General features: G+C 49.5%; 1 protein-coding gene across 2 annotated transcripts in view; it reads right to left on the reverse strand.

The window, feature by feature from the left end:
• Nucleotides 1-12,066, reverse strand: part of GAS7 (growth arrest specific 7) — an 89,261-nt gene extending 77,195 nt beyond the window's left edge. For both annotated transcript variants that reach the window (XM_057423112.1, XM_057423107.1), the window contains exon 1: nucleotides 11,706-12,066. In XM_057423112.1, coding sequence (XP_057279095.1) covers nucleotides 11,706-11,888 — 183 coding nt within the window. In that variant the 5' untranslated portion in view covers nucleotides 11,889-12,066. The remainder of the gene's footprint in view (nucleotides 1-11,705) is intronic.
• Between the last annotated feature and the right edge of the window lie 4,516 nt (nucleotides 12,067-16,582).

The raw sequence follows: 16,582 nt of genomic DNA on the forward strand, positions 1-16,582 counted from the left end.
CCCAGGCCAGCCTGGCTCTTCATGCAACCCATCTCCATGCAACCCATCTGCAGGCAAACCAGCACCCTGCTGGCCCAGGAGTGCCAAGATGTGGGCATCTTCCCATGTGGCATCCGTGCAAATGCTTCCTTCCCCTTTCATGCACTTCTTGGGGCTGGTGGTCTTTATCTGTGGGTTCCCTGTCCATGGAGCTCCTGCCCTGCTCCAGCAGAGTCCCACCTCTGAGATGTGGCTGGTTCCACCGCCAAACTGACAAGATGCCAGAGTGGGGATCATTAATGAGAGGTACGCTGGAAGGTACACTGTTGTGCTCGGTGCACACTGGACAGTGCAGAGCAACCACCACAGTGAATATCCTGGGAACAGTGATACGCACCAGCTCTCCTCCTCAGCACATCAGCACAGACAGCAAGACGCACATCAGAAGAATTTGCTGTGGTCCCATCCCTGAACTGAATTAGAGCCCACAATCGTATCTCTGGCCAGCACTTTCCTCACCAAAGATCCGTATTCAGATGTGGTAAATTGTGTTGGCCAAGAGCAGAGGAGGAAGCAGGAGTGGTGACTCCAGCAAACCCCAAGGCAGTGCAGCTGAGATAGGAACTTGGTACAGGGGCTTACTGATACAGCTTCATTTAAAAAATATTTTCCAAAAGGACCCATTGCTAATTTAAACTTCATTTCTTTTTGGAAATACCTGAAGTTCCATTCTTCATTTCCTAACAGACTGAGGCTGTAACAGCCTTCATTTGGTGCCAGTCATCGCTGTGATAATCAGCAGTTCACAGCGCCATGAGACAAGTCAGGCTCTCCTCTAAATCTTGCTATTGAAAGTGATTACTTGGCCTTGGGTAATGAATTAGTCCTATTATACAGCAGCTGGCACAGGAGAAGCAAATCTGCTGCTCAGGCAGCTCATTCCATGGGCAGGGCTGGAACTGCTCAGCTGTGTGCTGCACACAAAGCCCTCAGCAGGATTTTCAAGCTGAATTCTGCAGACAGTACACACAATTCTGTGGGACTGCAAAACACACTACATCCACGAAGTGTTTCTGGTTATTCCTTTCTGAGTTAAGCCTTTGCCCACCCCTTGGCAATATAATTCCTCTCCTGTGCAATTTCTGCATGGCACTTTGCCAAATCGTATCAAATTCAAACTATGTTAATACCTCATTCTCTGACACCCCTGGCAAACTCTGTCACTCCAAATCTCCATTTTTCTCCTTTAAACTCCTCCATACTATCCTCCATACTAATTATTCCTTCTCCCCTGCAACCAAACCCTTGCCAGCTCTTGATGCTGCCTTTTGTACGGCCAAGCCTCACTTCTGCAGCAACTGAAACTACTCGTCATGCACCAGCTTGTCATTGTAGGTTTGGCTTTGTGGCTTTGCGGCACATGGCTCGAGGAGGAGCACGTGGGCACACAGCAACTGCTGGGGTTTGTCTTGGAAACGTGAATAAAGTGCTAAAGAAGTGAATTAGAAAGGATCAGGAAACAAAGCAGATCCATCCTGCCAATTTATAAGAACATTCTGAAAGTTCTTATAGATTCCCAGAGGGAAAAAGAAGGCAGAATGACAGGATACACTCATAACAGTGTTACAGCCACGGTGGCATAAACCTATGTGTTAGGTGCTCTTGGGAGTGCTGGTATCGTCTGTTAGACCAGCTCTCACAAGCATGCTTGTGAAAACATAACTCCTTTCTGTGAAGATTTTAAAAACAAGCAAGACAAGGAGTGTGAAAGCTACTGTGTAAAATGAAACATTGCTAAGCCAGAGAGCAAAGAGGAGAAACAAAGAGTTAGTCTTGCTCAAGGCAAAAGTCAACCACAAAGGCTTGTTGTCGCTGCTCACTCCTCAAGCGATGCAAGAAAATGAGCGTGAGAAGTGTGTTGTAAACATATGCAAGTCATACATGAATTTTTATGCAAGTAGTTTATGAATCTTAAGCCTGAAGAGTTTCAGTAAGTCCTCATTGAATAGATAATATCACAGCAAACAACTTGCACTGGTGATAAATGCAATATATTACATACAGAGGTAATAACTGGAATCCTACAGGTTTTTTTCATAGAATCATAGACTGGTTGGGGTTGGATAGGACCTTAAGATCATCCAGTTTGAATCCCCCTGCCATGGGCAGGGATGCCTTACACCAGACCATGTCACCCAAGGCCCTGTCCAACCTGGGATGGGGCGTTTACCACTTCTCTGGGCAGCCTGTGCCGGCACCTCACCACCCTCACAGTAAAGAACATCTTCCTTGTGTCTAACGTGAACTTCCCCTCTTTCAGTTTAAACCCCTTGTCTTGTCACTACAGTCCCTGATGAAGAGTCCCTCCTTGGCATCCTTGTAGCCGTCTTCAGATACTGGAAGCAGCTCTGAGATCTCCACGCAGCTTCTCTTCTCCAGGTCTTCACAAGACTTCTTATTTATCTTTTGCTGAGTTTTTTCCCCTCCATGGAATACCAGCTGACAGGGCAGAAGAGAGAAGTGTACAACTGATCAACATGGGCACATGAAGTGATAGCACACCAACCAGTCAGTGTTGAAATTCTTTCCTTCCTAGCATATACCCTAGGAACTGCAGTAGCAGAGGTGCAGAGGGCTATCACAATCTGCCATAAAGCTGGGAAAGCCCTGGGAGATCTGTGCAGTAAATAAATTTGCTGCTCAGACCAACACTGGAAGACCACAGTGCTTTTGATGCCAGCATCACAGTGGGAATGTGTGGCTCAAGAACAGTCTGGAGAGTCTACTCTTACTAACATGGAAGAAGTGCATCCATGGCATCACCCTTCTGGAATTTGCCAGCCAAAAAGCAAACCATGTATGTACTAGGCTAATACGTTGTGGTCCAGGAAAGTGGTCTGTGTGAAAGGTGGGGAGCTGGTTGAGTGGCTGCACCCCAAGTCACTTTTCCAGATGGTGACCTGCCACTAGTGGAGTCCTCCAGGGACTGATGTTGGGCCCAACGCTGCTCAATGTCTTCATAAATGATCTGGAAGATGGGACCAAGTTTGCCAATGATACCAGACTGAGTGTGGAAGTGGACATTTTGGAAGGGAGAGCCACCCTGCAGGAAGACAGGGTAGGCTGTAAGAGTGGGCTAACAAGAACCATATGAAGTTCAACAGGGACAAGTGTAAGGTCTTGCACCTGGGTAAACCCAATACAAGAGTGCAACATGGGCTGGGGAGCAGCTCCCTGGAAAGGGGACTGGGGGTCCCGGTGGACAAGCTCAACAGGAGCGAAGAATGTGCTGCTGCAGCAAAGAAAGCCAACAGGGTGCTGGGGAACATCAACAAGGGCATCACCAGCAGAGATAAAGGCATCATTGTCCACTTCACTCAGCTCTTTCCAGGCCACACCTGGAATACTCTGCTCAGTTTTGGTCCCTGCTGTACAAAAAAGATGTGGATGGGCTGGAGAGGGTCCAGAGAAGGAACACAAAGATAGTCCAAGGACTGGGAAGCCATGTGAGGAAAGGCTGAGAGAGCTGGGTTTGTTCAGTCCTGAGAAAAGAAGGCTCAGGGAAGACCTTATCACTCTGTTCCAGTATTTAAAGGGTGTCTACAAAGAGGATGGAGACTCCATTTTCACAAGGACTTACATGGAAAAGCCAAGGGTTAATGGGTACGAGTTAATCCTGGTGAAATTCTGGTTGGACACATGAAGAAAATTTCTACAATGAGAGCAATCAGCTATGGGAATAATCTCCCCAGGGAAGTGGTGGATTCCTCAATGTTAGACGCTTTTAAGATTCAGCTGGACAGGATGCTGGGACTTCTAATCTAAAATGTGCTTTTGCCATGACAGGTTGGACCGCATGATCCTTGAGGTCCCTTCCAACTTGGTTCACTATGATTCAAAGCACCACAGCAGTCAGAGTATTCCAGCAAGTCTGTAGCCCATGGAGCATCTCCTGCTCTCACCCTCAACCAAAACAAGAGCACTTCTGCTGCTATGGCAAGTATGTGAGGGGCTCTTGCGGGCCCAGCCCTCTCCCATACCTGACCCCACGCTGCATAGTGCAAATCTGGAGAACTGATAACCCAGTTTTCCTGACACATACCAGCCCTTAGCATGAGGGCCTCTTAATAAGTAATGTTTTACACAGTGGCATGACATGAAGAATTCCAAGTACACTAAAGGATACTTATATTTTTCAAGACAAACACTTGTTGAAGCACTCTGGTCTTGAAAAACAGTGGCTGAACAAACTGTTGCTCTTGATTTGACGCTGTTCTGCACTTTTAAGTGGATCATACCAATAAAAAGGGGTGCGACATGTAATTAAATACAGCCAGTGACACTTCACGCCAACGTGAACTGATGACAGTGTCAGAGCACAGAGTGGGGACCATCAAGTCCATTATGCTTTCTTCAGATATCCCCAGGTCCTCCTTCCCTGCCTGCAAATGTAGAACCATGCACGGTTACTGGAAATGTGCACAGCAGGCAGCAGCCACCGTCACACAGCCCAAGCTTTTGGGATGCTTCCAGCAAATCTGCCATGTGTGCACAGTAAGTGAGGCACATCCCATAAGTGCTGGATTATGGAGAAAAAAAATGCAAAGAATAAGTGCTCCTGGGAAGTGTCAGAAATCAAAGACAGAAATATCAGTCCCTTATGTCAAATATTCCAAGGCACAAGTTAGCTCAGCAGGCTGGCTCCCATGCTCTTCCCATGCTGCCAACAGCATGAACACATGCAACAGAAGAAATAGCACACTTGCTGCCCTGAGTTATAGCGTGGCCAGTGAAAACAACTTCAACAGTCCCAGGTATTTCCAAAGAGATATGAACAGCAATGCTGCAGCACCACATACTTGCTCCTGTTATTGTTGGACTTCTCCAAAAGAAGAATGCAATCTTTGGGATTGCACTTCATGTCAGTTGTCAGTAAAACAGTGAAAACAAGTCCTGAGTATATAACACAGAACCAGAGTTTATTACTGATAATAATGCGCTCCATGGGACATAAGCAACTGTGCAAGATAAGGAATCATGGAGTATAAAACCAAGGATTAATCTGCTTATTTAAATGACCATTTAATTCTACCTGGTCATTTATTATCACACTGGAAGATGTGAAATATGTAGTGAAAACCACACCCCACCAAATCTACCTTCTGGTCTTGGTTTCAGAACTAAATTATCTCAACAAAAGAGTGTGAGATAACAAACTCCAAGGATGTAGAAGAACCTACTAAGAAAGCAAAGCACTGTTGCTGCATGCAGGAGGTACCAATGTATAAAGACCCCAGGCTGCAGGTACTCACAGCGAGATACCTTCCATACACAGCCTTCTTCTTCTTGGTTCAGTCATCAGGAAAAGCTCTTGTTGCAATAGGTACTAACATCTCTCTTCCAAGTGTATGGCCCACATTATATGGCTTGAATGACACCAGAGAGCAGCTCCAGGAGCTGCTTATCCAGCTCTCACTGTGGCAGCACACAGCACAGCCATCACTGGCTACAGTACTGCTCATTTCTGACAAAATATTTTGGAGCTTTTCTTGGGCAAGATACTAATGACGAAAGAGAAATATAAACTTTTTTTTTTTTTTCCTCTGTAAAAATAGGGTTTCATCACAATCTTGTTTCACATAAATGTTCGGAGTTGAATTTTGTCATTAAATGGAATTCTCCATGCTTGACAGCTGGCAGGTTCTAGTTTCTCCTTAAGCACTCTGTCTCCTTGGATCCTGATAGCTTACAACAAGATATAGTTTGGCACAGAAATCCTCTACACAATCTCTGCTATTAAAAAACAAATTACAGACATCATAATTTCTATAAATTCCTTTCATACTTTTTTCTCTGTGATTATCTAGGCACAAAGAATCCTAGAATCATGGAATGGTTTGGGTTGGAAAGGACCTTAAGATCACCCAGTTCCAACCCCTGCCACAGGCAGGGACACCTTCCACTAGACCAGGCTGCTTCAAGCCCCGTCCAACCTGGCCTTGAACACTGCCAGGGATGGGGCAGCCACAGCTTCTCTGGGCACCCTGTGCCAGTTTCTCACCATCCTCACAGGGAAGAGCTTCTGCCTTAGATTCAACCTAAGTCTCCACTGTTTAAGTTTGAAACCATTACCCCTTTTCCTATGACTACAGTCCCTGATGAATGAAGCAGTTCACTCCATGCCTCTTGCAGCTGAATGTGCCGCAGTGTCCAGCCTCAGCCATTGGCACATTTCAATGTCCATGTGGCAGATGTCATAGGTTGGGTTCAGTGAGGTGAGTTACCTCCTCCCCACAAATATTACACAGCAGTGGAAGTGATGTATAATACTGCCTGATGCCTGCAAGAACTGCAAGGCAATTCTTTATCTCCAAAGTGCTTCCTGGGTCTGGTAAATCAAGCTGTGGAAAGCACAGACCAGCTCAGTGGCAGCTCTCAGTCCTACTCAGTCCAGCTTGCTCAGTCAGATTCCAGAGCCACCTCCATCCATGCTGGAAGCACACACTGTGCTTCATACAGAGACTTACATCTGTGGGATGACTGAAGCTATAAAAAGTGCTGACAATTTTCAGCAAATCTGCATGTGTTGCTACTGCTGCTGCTTATATAAGTGATTTTGAGCTAACCACAAATACAAACTGCTACGCTCAAAATAGATTTTCAAACAAACTGCTTGCAAACGTGACTGAGCGACACATCTCCCCACCCCTCTGAAAACCACTTGTCTAGGAAAGGCAGACGCAACAGCCAGTGTTTCCCCAGAGGGTCCTGTGCAAAGCAGCGCTTGGAGCACCTACCCCAGAGGTCTAACACCACCTTGCCTTCCTGACACCTATGCTGCCCTGCACCAATAAAGTGTGCAACAAAGTGGGACACTCCTGAGACTTGTCCCAGGTTGCTCTCAGGTCTGGAGCTCTGTAGATCTTTCTACATCTTGGTATCGTCATCCCAAGCACGCTTGATGCAGATGGGGTGAGGAGGCACTCAGACTTCAAGTGTTAAGAAATCCCTTGCCGTAGCACCCACGACATTCCATTTGCTCTATACCTGTGTTCACCATTGCAATGCTGGCTTGAAGGACACCTCATCATCCATGTCTGCACAGATTCCTCTTTGCACTAGGCTGGGAAGGGCAATTGCTTAACCTGGGACTGCAACAGTCTGGTACAGAAGTCCCCTGTATGGCTCCACTCAAAATAGTCAAAAGGTCAAGCAAAATACAAAAGCATGAAGGAGGAAATGGTCAGAAGATACAGCTGCTAGTCCCTGACTTTCAGGTCTCATGGCTGACATAGCCATAAATCATCAAAGGAGGGGTGAAGGTTGAAATTGATTGTGGTCTTCTCAATGGAATATGGATCACAAGCAACAACATCCCTCTTTTCCCAAGCCCCTGAGTTTGCAGAAGGGTGTTGCTTGCTCATAGACCAAGCTCAGTCAAGACAAAACCATACAAATTTGGTGTCAGTGGATTCTCATGTTCAATAAATACTGGGTCTGTTTCTCCATTAACCTACTATCTCCAAGAGCACAGGAGGATAAGAAACAGTACTTGGCTTCCCAGCACAAGGAAGACAAGGACATACTGGAGACAGTCCAGCAATGGGCCACAATGATGATTAAGAGGTTGGAGCATCTGCCATACAAGGAAGGGCTGAAAGAACTGGGACTGTTTAGCATCAAGAAAGAAGGCTTGAGAGGGGTGTTATCAATGTGTATGAAAAATGGGGGGGGGGGGGGGGGGCCAGGACGGGACGGACAACACACAGTGAAAGAAGCAGAGACAGACTGTTCTTAGTGACATCCAGTGAAAGGATGAGATGCGATGGGCACAAATTAAAATACAGGAAATCCCTTTAAACAAAACAGAAAACTGTGAGCATAGTCAAACACTGGAACAGATTGCCCAGAAAGGCTGCGGAGTATCCATCACTGCACACATTCAAAACCTGACCACACATGGCCAGGGAAGCTGGACTAGCTGATCTCCAGAGGTCCCTTCCAAGTCAAGCTTTTCTGTGAATTAGGCAACAACAGCCTCCCCTACTGCGGCCCACCAGCCTGACCCTGGGGATCTCATCTGGAACCCCACCATAGAGCTAATACCCTCCCTTGCTCACTTTGCTCTCTGCTTCTGATAGCCTGTCTTTTGGTTTATGCTATCCCTTTTGCTCTATGACAACTGTATCCTCTCCAAAGCTCAGAAACATGCTTGTTTCTAGCTTACCCTCACCACACACTCTTCCAGTCCTTCTCCGGCTCTCCCTGTTTCTATCACTGTCATTAGCAGGAAACTCCAACCTGTTGTCTTCTAACCCACCACTGCGGGCTTGCAGCAACCACAGGAGCAGGAACCAAAGGATGCCAAACACCTTTACCTCTTTACCTCCCTACGTCTCTATTGTCCCACATTTACTACAGTTTTGATCTTTCTTTGATCTTCTGTGATGAATGAACTGAAACCAAATTTTTGCTAGCAACAGACCTCAGGAGGCAAAAGCAGCAAACCCTCAGGAGTGCTCATCTCTAGCACTGGAGTTCATTTCCACAAGTCACCTCATGGTTTTCTCAGAGCTGTCCAACTCCACATTTGCCATTAAAACCTGCTCTGGGCAATCACCAACCATGGCTGCCACTCAGTGTGAGTGCAGATGACGAGGAAGAGCCTGCCCTCTCCATAGCTCCTGGATGAACCAGCTAGAGCCATGTGGCAGCATGCGGGTGATAGGTTGCTGGCAGCTCCACAGCCCGCCTGCCTGTGAAGAGACAGACGCAGGTGCTGTTGGTGGAGCACAGTTCCTCCCAAGGCAGAGACAGCATCAGGAACAGTCCCTTCTTCTTTCAGCAGCAATCAGCACGGTGCAGACTGGCTGCTAAACTAACTGCACAAGGGTGGGAGAGCTCCTCTCTCAGCTACTGCCCTTCATACCTTCTTCCCTTTCAGCTCAGGACCAAAGCTCATTGCAGACTTCAGAGCAGCACTATAGGAGATTTCAGTGTTGGTGAATGTGAGGTCATATGAGTGAGAGATTCCAGCCTGCCTATCTATACACGGTGGCAGGCTTAAGTCACAAAGAATTCAGAAGAAGGTCATCTCCCTTTGGTAGCACACAGCCACCTGACAGACTTTGTTGTGAGAAGCAAGGGTGTGTGCCATGCAGGGCAAACCCTGCCAGGCCTGGCACGCCTTGGACAATGTCATGAGCCACATTCAGTCACTGCTGTGGCAGAAAATGCAGCCAACTCCATTGTCCATTGGGACAATGAGGTACAGGGCTCCAGAGAGAAGAGCACAGGCACCTGCTAGAGCAGACTGGGCATGGGAAAAGGAGGGCAGGAATAACATCTTCCTCTTTCAACAGCAGCATGTAGTTAACTTCAGCTTGGAACATAACACTGAACCTCGCCAAAATTTGCAGGGCCAGGGCCACCCAAAGCCAATGTAAGAGCTAGTTGATACTGAAAGGAGAATCATGTTCATGGCTCCATCCCCACTATCATCACCTCCCTGGTGCCAGCTCCAGTGTCCGTGTGGTTGGCCTTGGATCAGAGAACAGAGAAGACAGTATTTCTAGCCTGGTGTCTTTCAGTTAGATCAGGTCCCTGAGCAAGTAGCTGCATACCTGCACATAAGGGAAAGGCCACCTGCACAGAGCCAGGAGAGACACATGCATATCTTAACAACTTCTTCTCACACATCTATTCTGTGTTCCTGTGTTCCCATAGATTTGGTTAAATTGGTTAATTAGCCCTTATTTGACATAATTATTAACTCTGGCTCATAGTCCTTATCAGGCATGACCTCTGGAGAGAATGAAATCATGCCAGAGTGAACACCACTAGGCGCTTGTTGTCCTTCGTGCCTTCTTTCCAAAGGTTTGCTCAAGAGAAAGGAGGCTGGTCTGTCTGGACAACTGGTCTGCAGAGACGTTTTCAGTGGTGCACGAGCCGAGGGTCAGAAGTGCACATGTGGGAGGCTCAGGCACCCATCTGAGCACAGTGCAACTCCTATAGCAAAAGAGTTTCCAAGCAGGAGATGATACGAGAGCAAAGTTACAGTGCACGCAGAAATCTCCCACTGCCTTTGCCAAGCAGAGTTTGTCCCATCTCACGATACATTTTGCCTCAAACAGTTCCTAAATTCCTGGCTAGGTGTGTAATACTTAGCAATGTGTGAAACCACAAACATCCACGTATCTCAGGAAATGATCTTGTAGGTGGCAAACCTGACAAACAAAAGGACTCCCACATTCTTAAGCTATCCAAAAAATCCCAAGTGCTTCAGTGGCATAGAAAAGTCTCTGGCCCCACGCTTGTAGCACCAGGTGGGGAAATTCTGCTTCTACTTTCCCATCTTTCCAGGTAAATATGAGAAACACAACCCGAATGGAAACATCACAGCTTTTTTAATTCATTTGGACTAGAGAAACCAAAAGGCAATGCCAGCTCTATAGACCAAATGTACTTTTGCACAGAACCCTTCGCTCACAGGACATGGCTCTGTGAGGGGGGCCTGGTTCCGCTCAGGGCTATGTTTCCTGCCACTCTGCATTCCCCAGAGGCTGTGCATGGAAAACCTGGAGTGGGTAGTGCCTGCCTTGCATGTAAGCACAGCAGGTTGCCTGATTCCCCTTAGAATCCTGGAGGACAAACAGAGGCTGACGCATGAAACTGTGCTGCTAACCACTTCGGCCCAGTCACCACAGGGACACTGGGAGATGGTTCCCATATGCACATCCCAGGTTAAATTCTAAATGTCACCAGGCCATGGTCAGTGAGGGAAGGACTGATGGGCTCACGGCAGGTTCTTGCTTTGGTGCATGAGATGTTTCATATCTTGCTTTCAGAAATGCAGAGGTTGTGAAGACACTCCTCATGGACATCTGTTTTATACTTGCATTGTGTCTTGTCTGCATAGGAGAGATAGCAAGCAAGTTCAAGCAGTCCTGAGGCGGAAATACAACTGTTGCCATGGCTGTCATGGCCCTGAAAAGACCTGAAACAAACAGCTCCTCGGCATCCTGACAAAAGGTCAGGCACAAGGCAGAGTCTGGGCAGTGATTTTGCTTTTGAGTCTGGGCATCTGACTGTGCCTCTGCTGGGGCTCTCTGGGGTGATGCCACACACAGTGCAGCAAGGTACCTCCAGCCAGCTGGGGAACTACCTGAGTTACTTCTTCCACAGTATGAAGCCAAAAGATGTTCAGTGGGAAGAGAGAGGAGAGAGAGAAAAAGGAGGAACTTGCCCAGCATCTGGCCCACGTGTACGACTGAGCCCTCAACCACTGATTTCTGCTGCTGTTGTCCAGAGGAGCCCGCAGCTCGCTGTGCAGCCTGAACCCTGACACCGAGACTGAGGGAACCAAAGGCTCCTGCTGCCGGAGCGGGGCCAGGCTGGCTGCTCCTTCCCCGAGTGCCGCATGCCCGTACCAACACCCAGCACACTCCGGCGCTGGGGTGGCCGGGGCAGGCGGAGCGATGCCGCGGTGTGCCCCCGACAGCACCCCCGGTTTGCAGCCGCGCGTTTCCCACAGCGCTGCCGGCACCCACCGGCACCAGCGGCACCCGCTGCCGGCCAGCCCAGGGCCGTGCCCGGCCGGAGGAGCACGGGGCGCTCCGGGACGGGTGCTGCCCCCGCTGCGCCCCGGACCGGCCCCAATCCCCCCACCCCCACCCCGCATCGCCGTTCCCTCCGCCCGATAGGCGCTTCCCCGGCCCCGCTCCTACCTCCAGGAGCTGCACGTAGCTGGCCGGGAACCAGCCCCGCAGCCCGTCCTCCTTCTGCCCTTCCCACCAGCCGCCGTCCGGCACCTGCAGCACCGTGATCAGCTCCCCCGCCGCGAAGCGCAGGCCCTGCCGGTGCCGCTCCCCGGAGAACGGGTACAGCGTCTGGCAGCGCGACCCCGACATCCCGCCAGGGTACGCGGCCAACCCGGCTCCGGCTCCGGCCCCGGCCTCGGCCGCCGCGCAGGGCTGCGGGAGGGACCGCGATGGCCGCGCCCCTCTCCCGCCCCGCTCCGCTCCGGGGGCGCGGCGGGAGCCGAGCGCGGGCGGCGGGAGCGGGAGCGGGAGCGGAGCGGGGCAGCCCCGGCGCCGGGCGCCCACGGGCACCGCCGGGGCGGGGCGGGGAGGGGCGAGGTGAGGGGAGGAAGGGCGGGGGAGAGGAGGAGGAGGATGAGAAGAGGCCGTCGGGTGCGTAGCTCCGCGTGTGATACTTGCGCCGGCGGGACAACGGGAGGCCGTGTGTGACCCTGAGGGGAGACACGTGTGCGTGTGAGACACCGGGGAGAGGGGTACAGAGGGTGTGAGAGCCACCCAGTGTGGGAGACAGGCACTGAGTGACCATGCTACCCACCAGCGGGTTTGGGAGGTACCCGCGTGTGTGAGAGGCGATGTGACACAGAGACACCCACGTGTGTCTGTGAAAGGCACCACGTGAGATGCTGTGTGTGACCCCCGTGTGGGTGTGCAACACCCATGCGTGTGAGAGACAGGGTGTGACCTGGAACAGCTGCCTGTGTGATTCCGTGTGTCTGAGGCAATGCGTGCACCTTCAGAGCCGCCTGTATTTGTGTATGTGTGAGACATCTCTGCACGTCTGAGACACTGTGTGGCATCCTTGACACAGACCCAAGCATGTGAAATCTGTCTTGCCTGAAAGACGCCATGTGACATGCCCGAGCATGTATGAAACATAAATGTGTGTGATATAGTCTCAAGTGCACATATGTCTGCAACGCTCAGCTGAGTGCACAACTTGCTCCACGTGTGCATGTCTGACTGCAGCATGTGTGTGAATTGCATGTGTGTGAGACATCTCTGTGTATGTGACACCCTGGTCTGTGTGTATGTGAGAGATGCACCATGTGTGTGGGACATGTTATATGTGTCACACTCCTGCATGTGTATATGCGAGACACCTCCGTGAATTTTGTGTATGAACACCCACTATATTTGCACAACCTGTTCTGGGTGTGCAGGCCTGACTCGCTCTGCAGCACAGGTGAGACTGTGTGTGTAAAACACATCTGCCTTTGTGCACACAGGTGTGTGTGCACACTTGAGCCACTCTACATATGTAATGCATACCATGCATGCTTGCCTGTACATGTACGAGAATGGTGTGGATGTGTGTGTGAAGCCCAGGCATAGATGTATTTGGACTTGCTGCAGGGTGGGCTGTCTGACAAACAGTGTGTGTTTGTGCGTGCATGGGGGTGTGAGAGGATGTGCACACACACACAGAGCGCTTGAGAGCTCCTGGTATGCACAGGGGTACTTGACAGGCAGGGCACACATACCTGTGGGATTCTGTGCTACATACACCTAGTCTGTCGCTTAAGGGATACGTATGTGTGAGCTTGAGTATGTGAGAAACTCAAGTATGAAACTCAGCCTTGTATGACAGTGGATGTATGTTTGCTTGTACAGGAGACACCTGTGTGCATGTGACTCACCTGTGAGTGTGACTTACCGGGATGCATGTTCACACACACCTTGAGGCTGAGCTCTGTGTGTGTCACACCATGTTTGTGTGCCTGTGGCTCCCCTGAAAGGGTGAGACACTCCTACAGAAGATGGACTTCTGTGTGTGCCAATGGGACAGCCTTGTGAGATCGTGAGACCCAGCTCTCTGTGTGTGTGACTGTTGTTTGTGTGTGTGTGGCTGTGTACACCAGTGTAGCTGTGTGTTTGTGTGTAAGCTGGCTGTGTGTGTGGCTGTGTGTTTGTGTGTAAGCTGGCTGTGTGTTTGTGTGTAAGCTGGCTGTGTGTGTGGCTGTGTAAACCAGTGTGGCTGTGTGGTTGTGTGTAAGCTGGCTGTGTGTGTGGCTGTGTGTGTGTAAGCTGGCTGTGTGTGTGGCTGTGTACACCAGTGTGGCTGTGTGGTTGTGTGTAAGCTGGCTGTGTGTGTGGCTGTGTGTTTGTGTGTAAGCTGGCTGTGTGTGTGGCTGTGTGGTTGTGTGTAAGCTGGCTGTGTGTGTGGCTGTGTGTGTGTAAGCTGGCTGTGTGTGTGGCTCTGTGTGTGTAAGCTGGCTGTATGTGTGGCTGTGTGTTTGTGTGTAAGCTGGCTGTGTGTGTGGCTGTGTAAACCAGTGTGGCTGTGTGGTTGTGTGTAAGCTGTCTGTGTGTGTGGCTGTGTGTGTGTAAGCTGGCTGTGTGTGTGGCTGTGTGTGTGTAAGCTGGCTGTGTGTGTGGCTGTGTACACCAGTGCATGACAGACTCCCTCCAGAGTGCCTGTAAGAATCCATGACTGGTGAACTCACTGCACCACTGGCATGTACCAGGGTCTCACCCATGTTTCTGCAACCTGCTGCATCATGATCTACATGTGTGGCACCCATCAGTAGTACTTGTGGCTCATGCTGTGTGTGCCAGCATGTGTGTGGAAGGGATGAAGCAAAAGGAGCTGGATCTGCCTGACAAGTACCCCAGAGCCGTATCCAGGCTTCTACCCTGCATGCGTTGTAGTCAGTTGGTGGAGAGGGCAAAGGAGGACACAGACCTGCTGCTGTGTTCAGACACCAGTGAGACACGGAGGTTCTTTTCCCCACTGATGGGAGCAGTCACGCCCAGTGGACTTGTCCAGGTCTCCTCTGATGCCCACTCTGCTGCTTGCCTCCCAGGCACTGTGGGTCTGCAGGTGAGCAGGAGAACCCATGTCTGCTTCCAGGGCATTTGTGAGACCCTCGGGTGTGCACATGTGTGTGAGCAGTGAGCTCAATGTGCATGCCTTGTGGGTCCACAGGAGAAGCTGGCTGGGTGCGTGGCTGACTCGAGTGTACAGTGTAAGACTGCACTTGTGTATGTGTACACATAATTCATTTCAATGTGTGACACAGTCCCCTATAAAAGTGGCAGGAACTCACAATGTGTGCAACTCGATGAAGCTCAGGATGTGTGGTTTGACTGAACCCAGTGTGTGTATGTCTCAACAGCAATAGGCATGCTCTGCATTTCTCCATGGCTTGGTGACATCTTCCAGCTGGGGAGGTTTGAGATACAGTGTGCACCTATGTAAGCCACAGTGTATTCTCACACATGCTGCTCTGGAGGGCATGAGATCTGTGTCACTGTGTGTGATGTCCCTGTGTACATTACAAAACTATATGTTCCAGTCACTAACTCCACTGCATTTATGATCATGTGCATGAGTTATTTGTGTCACGTTCTGCTTGTATTCTGCACATTTAGGCTTCAGGTGTCCATGTGTACAGTTCTGGTGTCCCTAACATAAGGACATGGAGCTGTTGGAGCAGGTCCAAAGGAGGCCACAAGGATGATCAGGAGCTGGAGCAAGTCCCATATGAAGACAGGCTGACAAAATTTGGGCTGTTCAGTCTGGAGAAGAGAAGCTGTGTGGAGACCTCAGAGCAGATTCCAGTATCTGAAGGGAGCTACAAGGATGCTGGAGAGGGACTCTTTATAAGGGACTGCAGCGACAGGACAAGGGGAAACAGGTTTAAACTGAAACAGGGGAAGTTCTGGTTAGATCTAAGGCAGAAGTTCTTCCCTGTGCGGGTGCTGAGGCACTGGCACAGGGTGCCCACAGAAGCTGTGGCTGCCCCATCCCTGGCAGTGTTCAAGGCCACTTGAACAAGGTTGGATGGGACTTGGAGCAAGCTGCTGTAGTGGAAGGTGTCCCTGCCTGTGGCAGGGGGTTCCAACTGGATGAGCTTTAATGACCCTTCCAACCCAAACCATTCTGTGATTCTATGATTCTAGCTTCTGTTCCAGTGGAAAAGAAGCAGGTGCTTCTGTGAGCCAGTCCAAGTTTTGCACAATTTGTGGTGTTTTGCTGTGAGCTTCACAGACCCCTTCTGACCACTAACACCTGTATGGCCTGTTCTAAGATCCCTGTTCCTTTTCCACCTTTTTTTTCATGGAGGAAGGGTGTCCCATTTCTCCTTTTGATTCGTGATTGCTTTGCAATCAGTAGACAGGAGCAAGTTCAGAACAGCCACCTTTGGTGCCCATAATGTAGCACCGTGTGTGTCTCCTGGCCTGGGGCTGCACAGGACACTGTTAGGGTATTTTTTTCTCTCTCTTTTCATGGAGTTTTACAAATTTGCAATACCTTTTTCTTTAAAGTCAGCAGTCAGGTAGCTTGAACATAGCCTTTCTCCTGAACATTTCAGGAGGTGACTTTCAATGTAGCTGTCCTTCGTTTAGACAGGCCAAGCAGGGATCTGAACTGAACCCTTCTGGGATTTTGTCAGGATTCTTTCAACAACCCTTAGACTACTTTCCTCAGTTCTATTTCTGGCTCTCTGAATTTGTGGAAAATTGCTTAAAATCATCCCCTTTTGCTAAGCATTTAAGCTGATAACTATTGAACTATGATCCATTATGTGTTATTATCACACCAGCTGTGCTTTGCTTGGCAAACAGCAACAGACCTGGTATCATGGCACACATCCAGGTACATCTATCAGCAGTATTGTCTAACAATGCTCTTTATAAATGGCAAGAGCTGAAATGGAACAAAAAAACCCATATTTTTCTTCAGCATATACAAACCCAGCTTCCCCTGTGATGGAACACAGCTCCATATAGTTTAGAGCTTTCATGGACAACAATATATTTTAGTCATCTTTTCTTATGGT

This window comes from Pezoporus wallicus, unplaced genomic scaffold (genome assembly GCF_028554395.1).
Source record: "Pezoporus wallicus isolate ANWC-B61680 ecotype Strahan unplaced genomic scaffold, APGP_CSIRO_Pwel_v1 contig_8723, whole genome shotgun sequence".
Lineage (NCBI taxonomy): Eukaryota > Metazoa > Chordata > Aves > Psittaciformes > Psittacidae > Pezoporus > Pezoporus wallicus.